The sequence below is a fragment of the Caretta caretta genome, chromosome 11 (genome assembly GCF_965140235.1).
Source record: "Caretta caretta isolate rCarCar2 chromosome 11, rCarCar1.hap1, whole genome shotgun sequence".
Taxonomy (NCBI): domain Eukaryota; kingdom Metazoa; phylum Chordata; order Testudines; family Cheloniidae; genus Caretta; species Caretta caretta.
Genome location: NC_134216.1, coordinates 39959274 through 39978085, shown reverse-complemented (window position 1 = coordinate 39978085; position 18812 = coordinate 39959274). Strand labels below are relative to the sequence as shown.

Below are 18812 nucleotides of genomic sequence, written 5' to 3'. Positions count from 1 at the left end.
CATTAATCACAAAAAAGAAAGAAAAATAGGAGACTGCTTACATGTTAGTATTTGCAGTTGAGGTCAGCCATTCACCAGCCAAGCCAATAACATCCAGTCCAGTGGAGAGCTGGTTGAAAAAACGAGGATGACCTGGGAAGATGATTGAAAACAATATAGCGCATCTCATGCCTTTCATTGTTATCTTTGAGAGTTCATTTTTATTTCAGCAGACACCCAAAGCCTGGCTTTATAAGACAAAATGTGTGACACCAAGTAATACCTTTTCACAAAGTGAAAAGGTTGAATCTGTGGTTTATTCTGTTAGATGCCCCTCGAACTGCTGTAATTGAGGTGATGGTGAAGTCCAGGGGGATAACATATTTCAGCACCAGTGGTCAGCAGACTTGAGCCATATTTGCATTTAAATAGAGAAAGGAGAAGAGCTATTCAGAGTGTACCCCTTGGTCTAGATAAGCAATGATTAGGGTCGGGAACAGTAGGCACGCGGAGCTGAACAGCCAAGAACTCTGCTCTCCCTTCTCTTGCATGAGCCTCTGCAATAAGGAAAAGTTTCACTGGGCCTGATCCTGCTTGCACGGAATGCATGATTCCCACAGACTTCAGTGGGACAGGATTGGGGCGAGGGCCCTGAAAAGTTTTGAAAGAGAACATTCAGCTAAACTAAAACGAGGGTATTGCTCTAACTGTGAATTACTTTAGAGTCAGGCAGACCGCTGTATTTTAGCTGGCCTCTCTTTGCAAAGACAGAGTGAGTCCAAATATTAGAACAAGTCTGTTCACTCCCCTAACACTAACAGGTGGTAATCTCTCCCGATCAGAAATCCTGAGCTTCTGAGGAGTACCCGGAACAGATGTATAATCCAAAGCTCTCCCACGTATTTATCAATTCAACCCCATACATCGGGGAACTATGGTAAGGTTCAATGCTGGACACCAAAAAGGGACACGGGCACCTCGAATTTGACCCAACATTTAGCTTGAAAACAAACAAACAAACAAAAACCAAACTAAACAACCTCCCCTCCCCTAAAAACAAAAACAAAACAAAACAGTTTTTTACAAAAAGTTGAGCAAAAGAAGTATTGCCATAGGATTGTTAAACAATTTTTAAAACAAATAAATATTCCTCTGTAGTGTTTGTATCCCCAACACTCTGCAAACCCTGAAGCTGATGCAGACTATAAACTGACTATCGACTTTCATTGCCCAACCTCAATAATGCATGCATGCATCCATAAACAAATACATACAACAAACACCATTAATAAGAAAAGGAAAATAAGAACTTTAGAATCATCGCAGTTGTAATAAAGGGCCAAATCCTCCTACTACAGAAATCAATTGGCAGAACTGCCAGGATCAGGCTCTACAATGTTTAATGTACTGATTTTCACACCATCCCCATTTTACAGATGGGGAACTGAGACACAGAAAAACAAAATGATTTGGCTAAGATTACACAAAAAGTTTGTGGTGGACGAGGGAATTGAACGCTGCTCCCCCAAATCCTTGGCTAACACCCTAGGCCATCCTTCCTTTTGAGGGATCCTTAATATAGATAAGAAAATTTGCTCTAGAACATTGCTAACATCCCTTTCTTGCAAATAGGATACACTGTGAACAATTGATCTGTGAGGTGCTTTAAAATAATTGATAGAATAAAGTAAAAAAGGCTCCAGAACTCTGTTGTAAATAGTCTGTTGTAGAGCATAAAGATTCCACATATTTGTGATTCACTGAGTATACAACTGTAAGATTTGTGGGGGATTGGGGTGGGGGAGAGAGGACTGTCCACTAGTTAACAACATTCCTAAACAATAGGCAACTTGCTCAACATCCATTAATTATTATAGCCTAATTAATTATTTTTACTTATACAAAATTAATTGCTCATGTATTTTACACTTTTCCTGCAAGCCCCTCTTCAGGGGATTAGATACATGCATGGGGTTCACTACTTCTTTCACTCGGCTGCATATAATGTCTACATTACATGCCCACCAGGATTTTACAGTTGTATATTAACAAGCCACATCTTTTCTAACAACATTAACCCACACAGTTTTTGTAGGGAAGTTTCACACTCTCCAGAAAACCATATGCTAAATGAATGTAAATATTTGCTTCCAGATACTGCTCTGCTGAATAGTGGTTGGGTAGAGGTTAAATAGCAGTTATATTAAAATGAATTCGCTTTTGATTTTACAAAACAATTATTCTTCTCTTGCTGTTCTGACACAGTTTGAGAAACTATTTTAATAAATCAGCGGGGTTATCTTCCGCCGATGCTTTCAGCGCGTATCCTTTCCCCCTTATGATGGATTACTTTTAAACAACAGACTAAATAAATCCCATGGACTTCAACTGGGAGTTTGGCCTGAAGAAAGCCTTTACAACTCGGTGCCTGATCCAAACTCCACTGAAGTTAATTTATTGGAATATTTCCATTGCCTTTAACGGCTGCTGCTGGATCTGTCACCAAGCCCTAAATTTCTGATTTTAAAGTCCTTAACCTGCTGCTTCTATGAATACAGTCTGTTTGACCGTATCTGCGTCTCAAATCTCGGGAACAGGTGTCCTTTAATAACATGAATAAGAAATAGCTGCCAGCATACAGCACCAATAAACTCCCAGGTAACAAGTAGGAGGAATCAGGAGACAAGTGCTAGCTCAAGAGCATAACAACATAACCCCACTAACAGGACAATAGAGAACACAGACAACCAGGCATGGAATTAGGAAATTCAATTAAACTGCAGTAACTGTTGCTTTTGTTGAAAGAACATGCCGGCCACAGGTTAATAGGGCTTGGGAGGCTGAAATACGCCATCGCTTGTTAAAACAAGCACACGACCAAAACCCACAGTACTGCTGCTCTTGAAGAATTCAAACGGTGCAGGTTGGGCCGACAAGATTAAACTGTTGTGTTCGTGGTTTTTGTTGCTTAGTTCAAATCTATCGGTTTGTACTAGGGAGGAAGATACGATGAATAACACCCAGCAACCCTATGTGGCTGAACCGATCCGCAAGCAGTGTTCGCAGTTTAGAAAGCATGGCTCTTAATAGCTCATAGGCAGAATTTCAGAAGGAAGATTTGAACAGCCCCCCCGCCCCTCCCGGAGCGTCTATTGTCAAACCATATGAACAATCTGGAGCGATCCTGAATAGTTGTGACAGAAGTTGTAGCCTTTCCCATCGGTCTCACGGAGTGAGCAGAATTAGCTGCAAACTGCAACTCTGGAGCAGGGGTGGGGGAAGAGGGGATCTGCCCTGTTATTGCTCCAGGTCCTGAACTGCTATTCGGGTAACTGCCATATGCTGAGTTATTGGCAATTTAAATTTCTACCATATAGACTTAAAACGTTTCAGGCGAAACAACAGGCGGAAGATCAGTGGCTTTACTTTGGGTTTGTGGCTACCGCTCACTGAATAAGAAGGGAAGTTGTGATACATGTATTTATTGATATGGGATTCAAAATGAGCTGGAAGTGAGAGACTCCCTGTGTGGTGAGTTGAAATCTGACGATTTCAACTAGTTGACGAATTTCAACTAACGATTGAACTAGTTGACGATTTCAACCAACGATTCCTAGGATTTCATTAAACGTCTTGTGAACATAAAGAAGAGAAATTGCGAATTCAGTCTCATTTATACCCTCATTTCCCTAATGGCATCGCTCTCTGGAGATGCAGGCGGCTTGCGTTTCATCAAGTGAAAGAGATTACGTCTTAAAAACTTGTGTCGGGGCTCCCCAAACAACCCCTGGAAATGCCCGTTTGAGCGACGGATGGGGCAGCCGCGCCTGGCACCGGTGACAAAGTCGCTTTCCGCGCGAGAGAGGGGCTGGAATGAAACTTTACAAAGTTGAGCCTCTTCCGGCGAGGTAGGGGCAGGGACCCAATCCTGCTCTGATGACTCACGCAAGGAGCAACATTAGAGTCAACAGGCCCCTGGGCCTGAGCCAAGCCCGCAGAAACCAGCCCCTTACCGCGTTTTTCCCTTCCCCCCACTCTAGAGAGCAGGATCTCTGGGACTGTACCTGTCCTGACTCCGTACTTCAGCGTGTCCCTGCAGTCCACCAGGATCTGCTCCAGGGATTCGGGGTTGTCCGAGAGCTCCAGGTTGAAGCCCTCCATCCCTTCCAGCAGCTGGTGCGGGTGATGGAAGTCCAGGACTTTGGTGGACCTGTCGAACGTCTTCCTCACGTAGTTCAGGAGAATGTCAACCACCTCCAGCAGGAACTGCATGGTCTGCTCCTCGCCATTCTTGGCAGGCAGCAAATCTGCGGCGGGCGGGACACAAGAACTCAGCGCCTGCCTTGCAATCAGGAGACAGTATATGGACCAGCTCCCTTCGGAGCGTCATTTCCCAGGGTAGCAGCGGAATGCCCCGGCTCCGGCTCTGCCGCACCGCGGCCGCCAGCCCAGGAATGGTGTGACAGTGTCTGGTGTCCCCTGCCAGGGCTCTGTCAGCTTCCTCCCCATTCGTCATCGGGCGGCGAGGGCACTAAACCGCAGCTTCCTGCTCGATGCTAAAAAGCGCATGTCACTGAAATCATGACACCCTACAAGCTAATCTATCGTGTTCCGAGGGAAAACATGCTCACCAACCAGCCCGAGAATTAGACGCTGCTCCCTGCACAACATTGTCTCAGTTCACTCGCTCTGTCTGGCGACAGAAACCTGTGGCTGAAGGTGCTTCTGGTTCTCCCCCCACATCACCCCATTAGGAGTAAATTAACTGCGATGCTTCCTAACCGGATCGCTATGCTGTTTTAACTAGCTTTTAAACACACATTGGTAATGAGCACTCTTCCCAAATTAAAAATAGATTTACTGTAAGTATTCATGGGATAATGGAACAATAAAATATAAGACCAGCACTCTGCCTATCCTCTCTCGCCTGCAGCAGATTGTCAGAAGAGACCAGCTTATGCATCAAAACGTAATCACAGCACTCTGACACAAACACACCCCTGTTAAGCATACTTTGTACTGGAAAGAATTTAGGGTTTTTAGTGGCCGATTTAAAATGAAAAAAATGCGTGTAACTGATTGTGGGGCAAATGCTTAGATGGTGCAATTGGCCTAACTCCACTGAAGTCACTGAATTAGCTGAGCCGATTTACGCCAGCTGAGGATCTCGCCCAAAGTATTTTAAATACATATAAGTACGTATATATTGATATTATACATGTTATCTACATCTACAGGGTGTTACTCTGACAGCAAAATTCTCAGGGAAAAAAAGATATTCATTATTAAAAAGCAAAATCTGCAACTAGATGAAATGCCAGAAAGACAGACCATAAAAACACTGCTGAGATTAAGCAGCCAATTGTTCTAAGGATCACTTACCTCTAGCAAATAAATTGGAGAAGTCTGTCTCGGCCCGCCTGAACCTGGCTTCCCTCTCGCTGTTCTCACAAGCCAGCAAGTTCTTGGAAGACTGCCTTTCCTTGAGAGAGCTCACAATCCGGCTCTTATCTTCCAGGCTGTTGTTCCTTTGCAAGAACCCTACATTATTATTACAAGATCCACAGGTCAGAGTATTCTCACTTCCAAGCATGTTTATAAACGCTTAAAGCTGCTCACTAGACAACAGTTCAAAGTGGGGTTTATTCTGTATCTACCTAATGAGGTCAGGAAGAAGAGTATTTATAGGGATTATTTGCCTCCAGGAGGGTGAGCTCCAAATGACATCGACTACAGAAACCCAGCCATGCAAAAAACGAATTTTCGTCATTTAGTGCAGTGGTAAATTCTTATTAAGTCGATCAGACAGATTCCACTTCAGTAATCAGCCACGGGAAGAGGGTTCAGGATAAGTCAATGCCATTGCAGCCTGCAGGCGAAGTTTATGGGCCTAGCAGACAGGAAGGGGCAGTGATGTGTGATTAAATCAGGGCCACTTTCAGTTTTCCTCCTAGTGTTGCCATCACGCTAAGGAAGCATGTTAGTAACTGGCTAACCTGGGAGATTGTCCAGTTCTAAAGATACAGGCACTAAGCTCAGCGAGAGTTCTCTCCCTATTAGTGATGATAAATTAATATCAGTAAAAAGTGAGGAGGTGCTGATTTTCAGGTAAAAAAATATTTGTGTTTTTAACCATTTCCTCCTGGCTTCAGAAAATCTGCTATTATCAGAGATACAGTTCTAACACACAAGATTATATAGAAATAATCATTATGACAATATTTTCAGGCGCTGAAGTACTTCCGCGATGGGCTCCATACAATATCCTAATAGAAAACAACAATATTCTCCGTGCACAAAGTAGAAATGAAACAATAATTATATTTGCCATTCAATCCACACTAGCTAAACAAAGTAAACCAGCTAAACCTGTCTCCTTGTGTTAACGAAGTAAATGGATTTTTATTTCCCATCCGGCAACATTGTTTTTATTGGAGACCTTAGAGAAACGTCTTTAGACATGATCAACTCTTCAGCCTCTGTAGCCACTTAACATCAAACGGTGCCATAGTTTTGTTTTAGTTTGAGAATAGCACATTCTGTGGTAATTCGACATTATGAAAGGGATACTGATAAAGTAAACATTTAACTAGAACTGCAATCATCTGTCATCCAAAGGTTCCCACTGACCCACCAGCCTCTGGAGCCTTAGCACTTGAAAAAAAACCTTTACCATCAAATTTGAATCCATCAAAACCAATCACACTTCGTGTTACCAGTTAAGGAGATCGACTGCGTGTAGGAAAAGCCAACACTGTAACTAGAAAAGGAGTACTTGTGGCACCTTAGAGACTAATAAATTTGTTAGTCTTTAAGGTGCCACACGTACTCATTTTCTTTTTGCGGATACAGACTAACACGGCTGCTACTCTGGAACACTGTAACTGTTTTCCTTGTTCCGTTCTGTCCATTTCCCTTGGCTGGCTTTCTAGACTCTGGGCTCGCAGCAACCAGTATACTAACTAGCTAGAGGTTTATTCTCTCATAGGTAAATGCTACGGGGGGCTGACGAAGGAAATAGCCTTCATGATTTTAGACTTTTGCAAACTGAAAATTGCAGATACATCTTGAATATGGGGGGGGGGGGGGGGGAGAGATTCTGCTCTCAATTACTGCGCAGTAAATCCGCAGGCTCTGGAGTTCCTTTTACAGATTGTCTCAGTAGACCTGGAGCGCAAAATGCAAAGAAGAGGGAGTGATAGCCTTTTTTATTTAAATTGAATTGAATGATTCTGTATTAAACCACAATGGATTTAGCTCCTGTTGCTACAGTTTTAATCTCAACAGAGTGAAAAATCACCTCTGCTGCTTTGTTATGTATATGAAATAGCATACGGGTCAGAGTTTACCATAAAACTAGATAACACGATGATAACTAGATGAACTAATTGGCTACAGAGTAATACCTGTGGAACAGTTAAACTGAGCCACTAGCTGAAAATTGATGGTCTTGGAAGTTCTTCGTTTCAGTTTCAAACGTAGAGAAGAAATTTGTCGCATAAGACCAACACTAAAAGGTGGATGCAGGACAACAAACCGTCACTGCACGAGTCACTTAATCACCTAAATGAAATGAAATCAACAGGATTACCCCCATAATTGAGGATTACTATCCCATGGTTTACAAGGATGGCCCCAGATAGTCATTGTACTCTGGACCACCACTTGATGATCACCTCCACCTGCTCTAGCTTGTAGTTCTCATCCTCCCACCTCTACCTCATGCATTTAAGAAATCAACAGGATTACCCCCATAATTGAGGATTACTATCCCATGGTTTACAAGGATGGCCCCAGATAGTCATTGTACTCTGGACCACCACTTGATGATCACCTCCACCTGCTCTAGCTTGTAGTTCTCATCCTCCCACCTCTACCTCATGCATTTAAGAACATGAGCCTCCAATCCGGAAACTTCAGAAAAATTAAAGGGCGTCTAGGATCTAGTGCATGGTAAGGGGAGCTGTTCAGGTATTAAAAATAAATGATTTCTTACCAACAAACAAAAGACAAACGAACAACCCACCTAACTGCTGTAACCTTATGAGTAAATGATCCTCGAATAAAGAGAAACAGGCTGTAGCATAACAAAGTAGGCATGTGCTATACCGGGTGTATGGTCTGCCTCAGGAAGCATATTATTTTCCATATAAACAAGAAGACATTTCCTTGAGATATTCAGTGCAAGAAGTTCTGTAAAAAGGACAACTGCTCTGAAAAATAATAATACAGCGATTCCTCATTGTTGCATACCCCTTATGGCGTTCATATTATAGAGTGAAAATAAACATATATTTAAAATATTTCCAATACTAAGCTGAGGGGCAGATCTTGAATTACAGACAAGATGACAACTACCTCCCGGGAGGCAGAAGATTGTATTTAAGATGGTTGGAGAAGTTGTCTAGATGCTAAAGGGATTGGTATAGCTGGCAACTGCTTGGTTGCCTCTCCTTGGCGGTCGCAGTGTTTCACTGCTCAGATTGATCCCCTTACCGAGGAGACGGAACCAGAGTCCTTGTCCAAATTAAAAGACAGCAATATTTCCTTTGACATAAATAAGAAAGTTCCCCCAAAACCCCGGTCTATGTTGTTATCTAACTAATCTAAAGTGAATAAAGGCAAATGAGGTTAATTCCAGAACAAAGCAATTGAACTATTAATAGTAAGCTTCAGAGGGGTAGCCGGGTTAGTCTGGATCTGTAAAAGCGGCAAAGAGTCCTGTGGCACCTTATAGACTAACAGACATATTGGAGCATGAGCTTTCGTGGGTCCGCCGAAGTGGGTATTCACCCACGAAAGCTCATGCTCCAATACCTCTGTTAGTCTATAAGGTGCCACGGGACTCTCTGCCGCTATTAATAGTAAGTGACAGCTTCACTTGAGCGCACACCCCTAATGTAAGGACTTTTATCAGTCTTGATTCCCATTTAGCAGAGAGAATCTAGCAGCGCTGGTTAACGTTACAAGTCACTGAGAACACGGTTGTACCGCCAGACGTGAGACTCATGCTCCGAGATGGGTTTATATAACTACTTCGTAGCCAACTTGGGGGCCTCGTCTTGTATTTTTTGCTCATCCAAAGCTTCCAGAGAAATCAATGGACATTTTGCGTGACTCAGGCTCAGGACTGTGAGTTGGCGCATTACCACCTATGTATAGACTCACATGGGATAGGACCACCTGGCCTTATTGAGAACCTACAAGAGAAAAGGCTGGTTTGAGGGCCTACATACCACAGGACTGAATTTAGGGGCTGTTGCTGCTTTAACTTTATTTGCCTACAGGTATACCTCTGTACGTTGTGGAGCTCTCCTCGACCACAATATTATTTTAATGGAACTTGGTGAATTTATAACATAAGGGAAACCAAAGTGGTTAAAAGCTGCACCAATAACAGAATGGTCTGCTGCTTTCTGATTGGCCGACAACAGCGCAACAATTTCTCTTCCCGCCTACTTTTTTCCCCTGGGCATCTTCTAGGAACTGGTGATTTATAAACGCCTAACTAGCTCATTGGAAAGCAGAAAAGAGTAGCCATGCTAGGGCTTTACTTGGAGGCTGTTTCTGTGCCTGAGGGTAAACACATGAATAGATCAAAACGTTAAAATATCTGTATCCCACTTATGAATTTAAATTAAGAATTATGTTGGAGAGACAGTGGAAGCAGCGGAGAATAAATAACTGTCCATGCAATTTGTCGTCTGAGAAGACGAAAGCCCTTATTAGCACCTGCTACACTCAGACATTAAACTGCAAGTTATTTTCATAGCTTTGCATGGGCAGCATTTTTAAAAGCTACTTTTCTCAGGAATGTACCAGAAGGGACAGAACTAGAGTCCTGAATCTCAGGCTTAATAACAAGTAAAATGGATAAGAAACAATAGCATTTGCATTCTAAAGAGGGAATGGATAGTGTGCGTAAAACCGTCTTTTATACAACTTACACTGCAGATCAAATAGACTTCAGAAGGAGGGATATAATCCAGATTTCCCAATTCCCAGTTCAGTGCTTTAACCACAACATCACAGTCCCTCCATACACACATAAATCTTTTGTACTAGATGCATCATAAACCTATATCTCCCTGGGGTGTTAATTGCAAAAGCGCCTGGATGAGTCATGAGCAAAAGTCTCACGGACTTTCAGTAAGACTTATGCTCTAACTCACTTAGGCGCCTTCGAAATTCCCCTCGTGCCGTGTTACTTGCTGTTCTGTAGAGTATCATCATCAGCCGTGAAAGCAGACTGGGCCCCATCGCCCTACGCGGACGCGTAGTCCCACTGGTCTCAATGGGAGTAAAATCAAGTGTTTGTCGAATGGGGTCCCGTCAGCAATGATAGCAGTCTGGAGCGGACACTTTTTTGAGTGGGTCATAATGAAAGATTATAAACAAACTACACCCATAGTGAAAACCTTGAGCACGGCCAGCAAACTTGGCTTTCAATGAAAATCAATCAAGCCATTTAAAATACATTTGCTTATAAAAAGGTATTTCCCCCTTCCGACTGTGGCTTTTAATTAGATAAGAGGGCAGACAGACATATTTAAGGGAAGATATGCCGCATACATTTTGGACAAGTAGTTGGTAAAAATTTAAAATACACGATATACAAAAACATTGTTATCCATTGCTCACGCGTTTGCTTTTGCTTTGAACCATGTTTTGAATCTCATTTAAAGTTTGCGTTCAAAATTAATGGTTTTCAAGAAACAGCAGTTCTGCCTGACAGACAGGAGCGACTAATGTCCGGTTTACTGTAAAACTCTGTAATTCCATGATATGTAGGCTCTGAAACAATATTGTGTAGAATTAAGAGGAATCGACTGTAAATATTCAAATGTCATATTTCTAAATAGCCGTAATTAAAAAATGGTATTTGGCAGCATTCAGCTTTTACGCTATTTAGTTTCCAAGGGTAACTTTTTATTCCTGTGCTTGAGCTATATAGCAGTGTGATTAATTGTGTGTGTGTACTTATACATGTGCTGAGTAAAATAAATCACTGTATTAGATGAATTACCGTGTATTATCACTATTACCGAGTGTATCATTTTACTATAAAGCAGAAAAGAGTAATAAAATAAATAGTACTGAAAATAAAAGTAAGCCTTCATGCAATACAGTGTCCTTTCAATCCTTGTTTGTTTGCTTGCTTGGAAACCAGATGGTTATTTGTTTGAATTCCCCCCTACAGTCCTTTTCCTTCTTCAGATCCAACATGGTGGGATTGTTCATTTTCAGTTTATTTTATTTAACACCTGCACTGTGTGGTGCTGTGATGTCCCTTCATAACCCTGGTAGTCTAGCAACACAGAACAAACCCAGCGGTGCGTTACTTTATCAGTTCTGCTTGCCGTACTAAATTAAAACGATGATGAAAAAGCCCATAGCTCCAGACACTGAAGGGACCCGTAGGGGAACGGTCCATTAAACCCAGATCAGGGGCTATTTATAGAACTAAGCGGCTACCCGTTAATAGCACCATTGGGTTCCAATGCAACTTCTTAATAGACCGAGGGCTAAAAAAATTGCAACCTACAATTTCCTGAATCCAAACTTCCATGTAACAAAGCATCTAGCGAATGAGCTTTGATTAGGGAAAAGGGAGTTTAAATAGTTCTTTGCATTGATAAAACGCTCTCACCGCCCATTTCACACACACTAAAATGGTCCTCTTACTAAAAGGTAATTGAGAATGGGGAGAAAATAATTCCTATTCATAACGGGGGAAATGCTGCGTAAAAGGAATGATCGTTTGGCATCAGATAATAAAGATCAGACTCTTTGTCTTCAAAAGGGAAGGCGCGGTGAAGAAATCTGGAGAGGCGAAGACAGCTTGTTATCTGTAAATGAATCTCTTGCTGTAACGTTGCAATCTGATTGTATATTTGTTTCCTTTCCTTCATTTAATCGGCCTGCACGCTGACTGGCTGCCAGCACTATCTCCCAAACACAGCGCTCTGACGAATTGCTGTTTAATAAGGCTCTCGTTAATCTCTCCCCCCACCTCCACCCCAGGAGATTCTATTTTCCGGCCTGATAAGGTTGAAAATTTTCAGACAGTGAGATGTGGCAAAAACCTTGCTCGTTTCTCACAGCCGCCCTTCTGGCCGCTCCCTCAGTCTCATTAAGCTTCCACCAGTTCTGCGCCAGCCCCTGCCACTTTCGCCTCCCCTTAGCCCTCTCCCCAGCTCAGAGGAGCTGTGTCATCAGACAGGAGACCATGGTGAGCTACAATGCTCCTCAAAGCTCTTCTCATAAAGAAGCAGCATAGAGACAACGCTTCGTTTTTAGCAGGTCAAATAGTGCTGGAATGGGTAACCACCCGCCACAGCCCCACACAGACTCGGTCACTTTCTCCCAAGCTCAGTGCTTGAAAAAATGCTTTTAAATGTGGCTCAGAAAACCTCCGGGACGAAAAGCTGCGTAAAGCGGCGCTCTGAGCCACAGACCTGCTCCCGGGGACGTCGATGGGAGCGCTCCGATTGACTTCAACTGGAGCAGGTTCGAGCACAAGGGGGTCGGGTGAAATGAACCAGGGATTTCATTGTGTCTAGACCGAGTTAGGGCGGTGCTGCGCCTCCAAGCCCTGCGCTGCCCTTGCTCTTTTCTGACAGCAGAGGGCGGAAGAGTCCGCAAACAGCGGCGCTCACGCAGCCTCCCACAAATTACTAAAAGCAAATCGGATTGCTAACTGAGGTTAGGGGCTTAATTGGGGCTCACTGGGAGGAGGCACATCTCTTCTCATTTTGTTCCCTTTGCTGAGTTATCTTAATACAAAGAGATGGCTTACTAAAGCTTCCCTCTCTCAGCCTTGCTTCATACCAGGAGAGAGCGCTCTGTTTGGCAACAAGAAACTCCCAGGCATGGAGGGGCTCAAAGACAGAAGAAGGGTCACAAATGCACATTGCGAACTATGGACAGCCTCTTTGCACTTACCACATATTTTGAGACCAATTTTTCTGGTACATCCATGAGCCACATCACACCAGGTGTCGTAAGCTAAAACAAAAGACAGATTCACATAATACAGAAGCCAGGCACTAGCGGCTAAGATCCAGACACTTCCATGTGGGGGGCATCTGCTGTTAAATTGTAATAAAATACCCCCAAACCAATACAATATACACTCCGCCTCTTGCCTATCTCCTCCTCCCTTTCCACCCTCATCCTCACTGCCCTATAAGGAGGTATACAGATAATTTCAGAGATCACCATTTTAAAAGGGCTCCAAGCGCCTAGTCTGTGTTGGACCAGCGTCTGGAGTCACCCGGGGCAGAGACGACTCTGTCTTCAAATCAGCAGCACCATCGAGATGTCACACCAGCCCATCAAGAAAGAAAGAAAAGGCATCTGGGACCTTAATAGCTAATAATTTATTGGCAGCCCTCCAACAAAATGGCAGCTTAAAATAAACTGGCATGAAATGGGGTCCTGGAAGAGTTCAGGAATTAATTGGGTGAAAAATAGTATTTGACTACGTGATCGGACTTGCATGAATAAGCTTCAGCCGGACTGACAGTGGGCAGCACATTAGTGCGTCTCACGTCTTCTCCCTACTTCTGCTCCCCACTTTCCAGCCGTCCCTTCATTCAACCCCACCCCCGGGCTGTGCTTTCAGACAGTGCACTGCCGGCAGGGTTCACTGCTGAACTGGGGATGGGCGTGTGGGTGTGGGCGGAGAGGGAGGAGGACAGAAGAAGCAATCGTTGACATAATCACAATTCTCTTTGCCTGGCGTTTGCCGCGTGTATGTGTGTGGTTTGAATTGCCGACATTCAGCTACCAGGAGGTTACTGTCCCCCTACAGTGCCAGGCAGCTACACCGCGTAAGTAGCGGGTATATTTCCACGGTACCATAAGCAGCCCCTCTCCAGTTGCCTCGATCTATTTCCTCGCAGGGCACGCTCCTGTGGTCACCTGAGCTAACGTGAAGCAAGTAAGGGGCTTGGGGTGAAAAGATCAGGCAAGCTAGCCCCTCGGAAAACAACGCCGGGAGGGGAACGGAGGAAAAACAAAACCAGGCAACGAGTGAAAGAAGGGCGAGAGGGGGGTAGAGAAGAACAGAGGAGGGAAAGAACGGGCCCAGTCTTTCCCCTAACAAACCTCCCCGCGCAGAGCGCCGGCTGGGCGGCGAAGCCGCGGCAGGGCGTGGGCCCCGATGGGCTCCGGGTTACTTGGCGCCGGTCCGTAACCGGACTGAGCAGTCGAGGTATAACACGTGCCCCACAGCCAGGGCGAGTCCTGTGCAGTGAGGGACCCCACCCCGCCGCCTGCCCTGGCTCACGCGCCCCGTCAAGGCTGTGGGGCCGGGCTCGGAGCTGGGCCCCTGGGATCCCTCGCTACTCGCCGCGGAAGCCGGGGGAGCCCGGGGCATTGGGCCCGCTCTGTCCCGCCGCTCACAAGCCGCTGGCGGACAAGGCAAGCGCCGGGCCTCTGGTGATGGAGCCAGGCCACCGCCGGAGGTAGGGCCCGGCCGGCTGGGGCAGGCGGGGCCACCCCCTTGGGCACGGCGAGCCCAGCGCCCTGGAGAGAGGTCCGAGCGTGAGCCCGCCCAGCTGCCGCTCAGCGTCCGGCCACAGGCGGGACCGGCTTTGCCGCCTCTGGTCTCCCGCCGCCCGGGCCCGCGCGGCTCCCTGCCTGTAGGGGGCGGCAGGGCGCGACGGGCTGGAGAGGAGGAGCGAGAGCCCTGGCCCGGGGCTGGCTGGAGAATAGACAGGGGAGGTCACCCCAGAGAAAGGGCGGGAGCAGGAGCTTCAGAAGGGCAAGGGGGCTTGGGGAACCCGGGGCGGCTGGAGGGGCCCGGGGAGAGAGGCCGAGAATAGCCGGGGCTGCGGAGCAGGCAGCAGCGAGCGGGAGAGGAGGGGCTGGGCAGAGGCAGCGGCGGGGAGCAGACTGGGCAGGACCAGAGCCGAGGCTCAGGACCGCAAGGCAGGAGGTGGCGGGCGAGGGGACCTCAGCCGAAGGGGTGGAGACTGGCTTGGCCAGGAGGGAAGAGGTGCGGGGGCTGGAGGGGTCAGAGGCGGACCCAGGAGGGCAGGAGAGGAGAGAGTGACAGCCTGGAAAAAGAGCTCGGACACTTCAAGCAGCCGAAGGCATTTAAGGGCTAGAATAAGATGGAGCCTGACAGCAAGACCATGGCCAAAGGGAGCCAGGGGCAGAAGCACATTCTCCGGGAACATGGCAGCCCTCCCCAGTCAACGCCCAGGCGGCCAAGAAAACAGCAGGGCGGGAAACAGCTCGTGTGGATGAGGGAGCTCTGCACTCCTGGGCTATTTCTAGCCCACGGATTTGGTTAGATAGAGAATTTCGTTAAGTGCCCCTCTGGGTGATTTTTTTTTTTAAAGTTTAAACCCTATCAGATTGTCCCCTAACCATTTTTTTGCTAATCCATCGTAGATACAGAGAGAAAATGGGATTTTGTATTGCTGGCAGACATAGTTATTTCTTCCTAAAACTGAATTTCTGATTAATCCGATTTTAGTCCTGACATCTCAGCAAAAGACAACCCCCCCCCCCCCCCAACAACTCAAACCTCACACAAACGAACTGTTTTCCAGTGGGGTTTTTGCATGGTGGGTGTCCCCCGCCCATTCTTTCCAGTTGCAGAATAATCACAATAATGACACTAATGTTCATGCCTCATAGCCCAGGCAGCCCTTTCAGGGTAAAAGCTATTCCCCGCGTTACTGTGCCTGTCAAGCTTTTATTTCTTACTATTCCCCCCTCTTTGTCTCCGGTGATTATGTCATCGAGCTCCCCCCCCCCTTCTTTTGGTAGTTGATTGTCTGAATTGCCTAGGCAGAGCGAAAAAACGATTCTCCCTCCACCTGCACCAGATCTGCTTCCCACTCACACCTCAATAACTCAAGGCAAATTCGGAGCAATTAGGGATACAGAGCTCTGAAAAGCTACAATTAGCATCGATTATAGGCCTCAATGTAAGCAAAAAGGAAGCCATAGCATTAGCAGTATAAAATGCAAGTCTGGAACACACTTCACACCCAGGGTCTAGTTTCACCTTCTAACCAAGTCAGTTCCCTCCACCCCTTAAAAAAAAATCTTGACTTTCTAGCCATCTGGGGAGTTAGTTTATTTTCTAAATCTCCCAAAATGTGCCTGTAAAACCAAACGCTACTGGAGCTGAGGCTTTTCGGCATCCTTAGAAAATTAGTGAAAAATCTAAGGAGCAGCCTCTGATTTTAAACCACCAGAAAGATGGGATCTTTCTACAGAGCAATTTCCACACCTAGTTTAAGGGCATGGAACAAGGATTTCCAGCTTTGTCGTTTTGTGGCGAATTTGGTCTCACCGAAATGCCATGCTAAAATGATAAAGCATCCAACAGGTTTAAAACGAGGAGAAAGACTAAAACCTACTTGTGGGTCGTAAATTAGTGGGGTTGGAGTCCTGATTGGCGTTGGAGGAGGATGGAGCAGAGGATGCCATCACTTCAGAAAGTCAAAGTCGTTTGGTCCCGTATTTTCCTCCAATATTTCTCTGGTGGATGGACAGTAAAGAATTTACTGGAAGGAAAGAAAAGGCGGCTTTAGAGATCTGGTCTCCTGAAAGGATGAAACGCGAGTCCTGTCTAGATTAACTAGTCAGGGTATGATTCTGCAGCCAACAATAAGCAATTAAACTCCTCACGAAGTGACAGTGTCTGGGAAAGCCTGCACAAAGGGTTGCATCTCGAGTAGAAGAGTCCTTATCACGACGTTTCTTAGCCAGGCAAAAATATTCACAAACAAAGCGATGAAAAGGAAAGCTCAGGGAAGGCGCGCCGCGGACACTTATTTAGTTTAAGGCAGCTAACATGGAAACATGGCAATTAGAAAATTCTTCGATAGACTGAAGAGCCAAATCGTTTTTTGCTGGATGTTGAAGCGCTATATCCTGTGCGGAATGATGGATTTAGCAGACCATGAAGTCTATCGCAATTATATCAATGGCCACTGAAGAGGGCAATTATGGCTCATGTCAAATTGAAACCAACTTATAAAACAGGCTTTTAAATTATCAGTCAAAATGACCTACAATCGCAACAGAATTCTTGCTGCGATTCTGTGTTTTATCGTCTAGTCCCTGAAATATTAATCAGATTAAATACAAAAGTATTCAGGAAGGATTGATATATAAATCTTCAGATCTGTCGCCGGTAACAAAGGCACATTTTCTTTTTTGCCTTTGTACGCGTATGTGTGTTATATGCATGTATTCATGTGTGTGCATAGATGCACGTTCAACGTGCACACGACTGAACCATGCCATTCACATTTAAACTTTGGCATATGCTATCAGGGGGTACGTAGCTGAAAAAGGTGATCATAGTAAGATCCACCTCTTATGGACTAACCCTTGTTCCCAGCCAGCTGTTAAGTTCTTTACAGGCGGACATTGCATTCCAATAACCAGTTTTGGTTCGCTGATCGAGAACCTCCGGTCAATGCCTCGCTTTTCTGATGGTCCCCACCCATGGCTGGGTCTGATTTATTTTATCCAGAAAAATCAAGAAAGAAAATCAAGGTCCAGTAAATTAAGAAGCCCCCTCCTCCGAAGCCAATAATAAAAAAAATCATTTTCACTGCGCGGATTAAAACCAGCGTGTAAATACAACGGGCCAGTGATTTCAATGGTAAACGGGTAAATTATTTTAAAAAACCCACAACCAACCAAGATGTAAATAGACATCCTAAAGCAGAGGGACTCACTGGACAATGCCTGGAAGTGAAGTAACAGGTTAGCCCAACAGTCTACCACACCGGTTGTCTCAAAATACATATTATTTCTCCCTGGACAGGGCAGCCACACAAAAATGGTTTTGGGAAAAGCCCCCTGTTCCGAAAGAGCCTCCTGAAGGCTTGAATAATACAATCTAGTGAGGAGAGTTAAAAGGAGACTTACCGCGGAGGAGAGCGAACCCACCCTTACTCCAAGTGTCCAAAAAGCCAGGGGATTCTAACCTTGGGAGGGAGTCGCCGCTTATAAACTCCGCGAGAAACGACGTCGGAATACCAATCGCGCCTAGGAATTTAATTCGCGATGACCTTTTTCCACAAGTACTTGGATTTGCTTTTTTTAAAGCGTGATTCGCCGGGTGATCTGCTCCGACGCAGGCATGAGTCACACCGCTTCCACCACCTCCTCTTCTTCAATATGGAAGGCAAGCAGGCAGGCTGGGGGGAGATCGACCAGGTCAGTTTGCTGGGTCGGAAATCACGCGCCCAAGTGTTGCCTTCCCAGGCTAATGTGACTTATTTGCAGGTGTTTTGGTCGCCTCGGGGTTTTATAGCTCGCTTATGAATCCAGATCACGAAGATGCACCCAGAAAGGCTGAACCTATGAGTAATACAGTACGTACTCAACACGCTCTGTTTTCAGAGAAGGGCAGGGGGGCTAGTAGGAAAGACACTTCCGCTCGGCGATGTGCATCTTTTAAAATACCTATTGAGTCCTTTCTGAGCCCGAGAGGGTTATCTCCAACACAACAAAAACGTTCATTATATAAACACGAAGCAATCGTGACTGCCAACAAACAGCCGATTTTTTAAAAAAATCATCTCTTTAAAAGAAAGCTATTTGATCTCAACTTTAGCTGCCTTTCAGTCTCTTTTGTTCTAACTCATATCACACTGTACTACCATATAAAACATGTTATCTCAGGAATAATTTCAGGCAGTGTCTTTGTTAAATGGGGCTTAGCAAAAATACCCCCCACTCTTCACTGTGATCAGAATATTATACCCCATTCATTTTTTCTTCTTTAGGACCCCCCAAGCTATGAGTAATTATTTTTGTGAGTCTCCACCAGAGGGCGTCAAAGATCC

The 18812-nt window shown here is 45.3% G+C and overlaps 1 protein-coding gene across 2 annotated transcripts in view; it reads right to left on the bottom strand.

Moving 5' to 3' along the window:
- Positions 1-18386, bottom strand: part of GAD1 (glutamate decarboxylase 1) — a 46708-nt gene extending 28322 nt beyond the window's left edge. The window contains exons 1-6 of one of the 2 annotated variants that reach the window (XM_048869399.2): positions 17949-18386; positions 16365-16511; positions 12925-12987; positions 5362-5520; positions 4044-4286; positions 42-132 (exon numbers count right to left, since the gene is read on the bottom strand). In XM_048869399.2, coding sequence (XP_048725356.1) covers positions 42-132; positions 4044-4286; positions 5362-5520; positions 12925-12987; positions 16365-16434 — 626 coding nt within the window. In that variant the 5' untranslated portion in view covers positions 16435-16511; positions 17949-18386. Of the gene's footprint in view, positions 1-41; positions 133-4043; positions 4287-5361; positions 5521-12924; positions 12988-16364; positions 16512-17889 lie in introns of both variants that reach the window. The other variant, XM_048869397.2, reaches the window with a different exon arrangement.
- Positions 18387-18812: the final 426 nt, after the last annotated feature.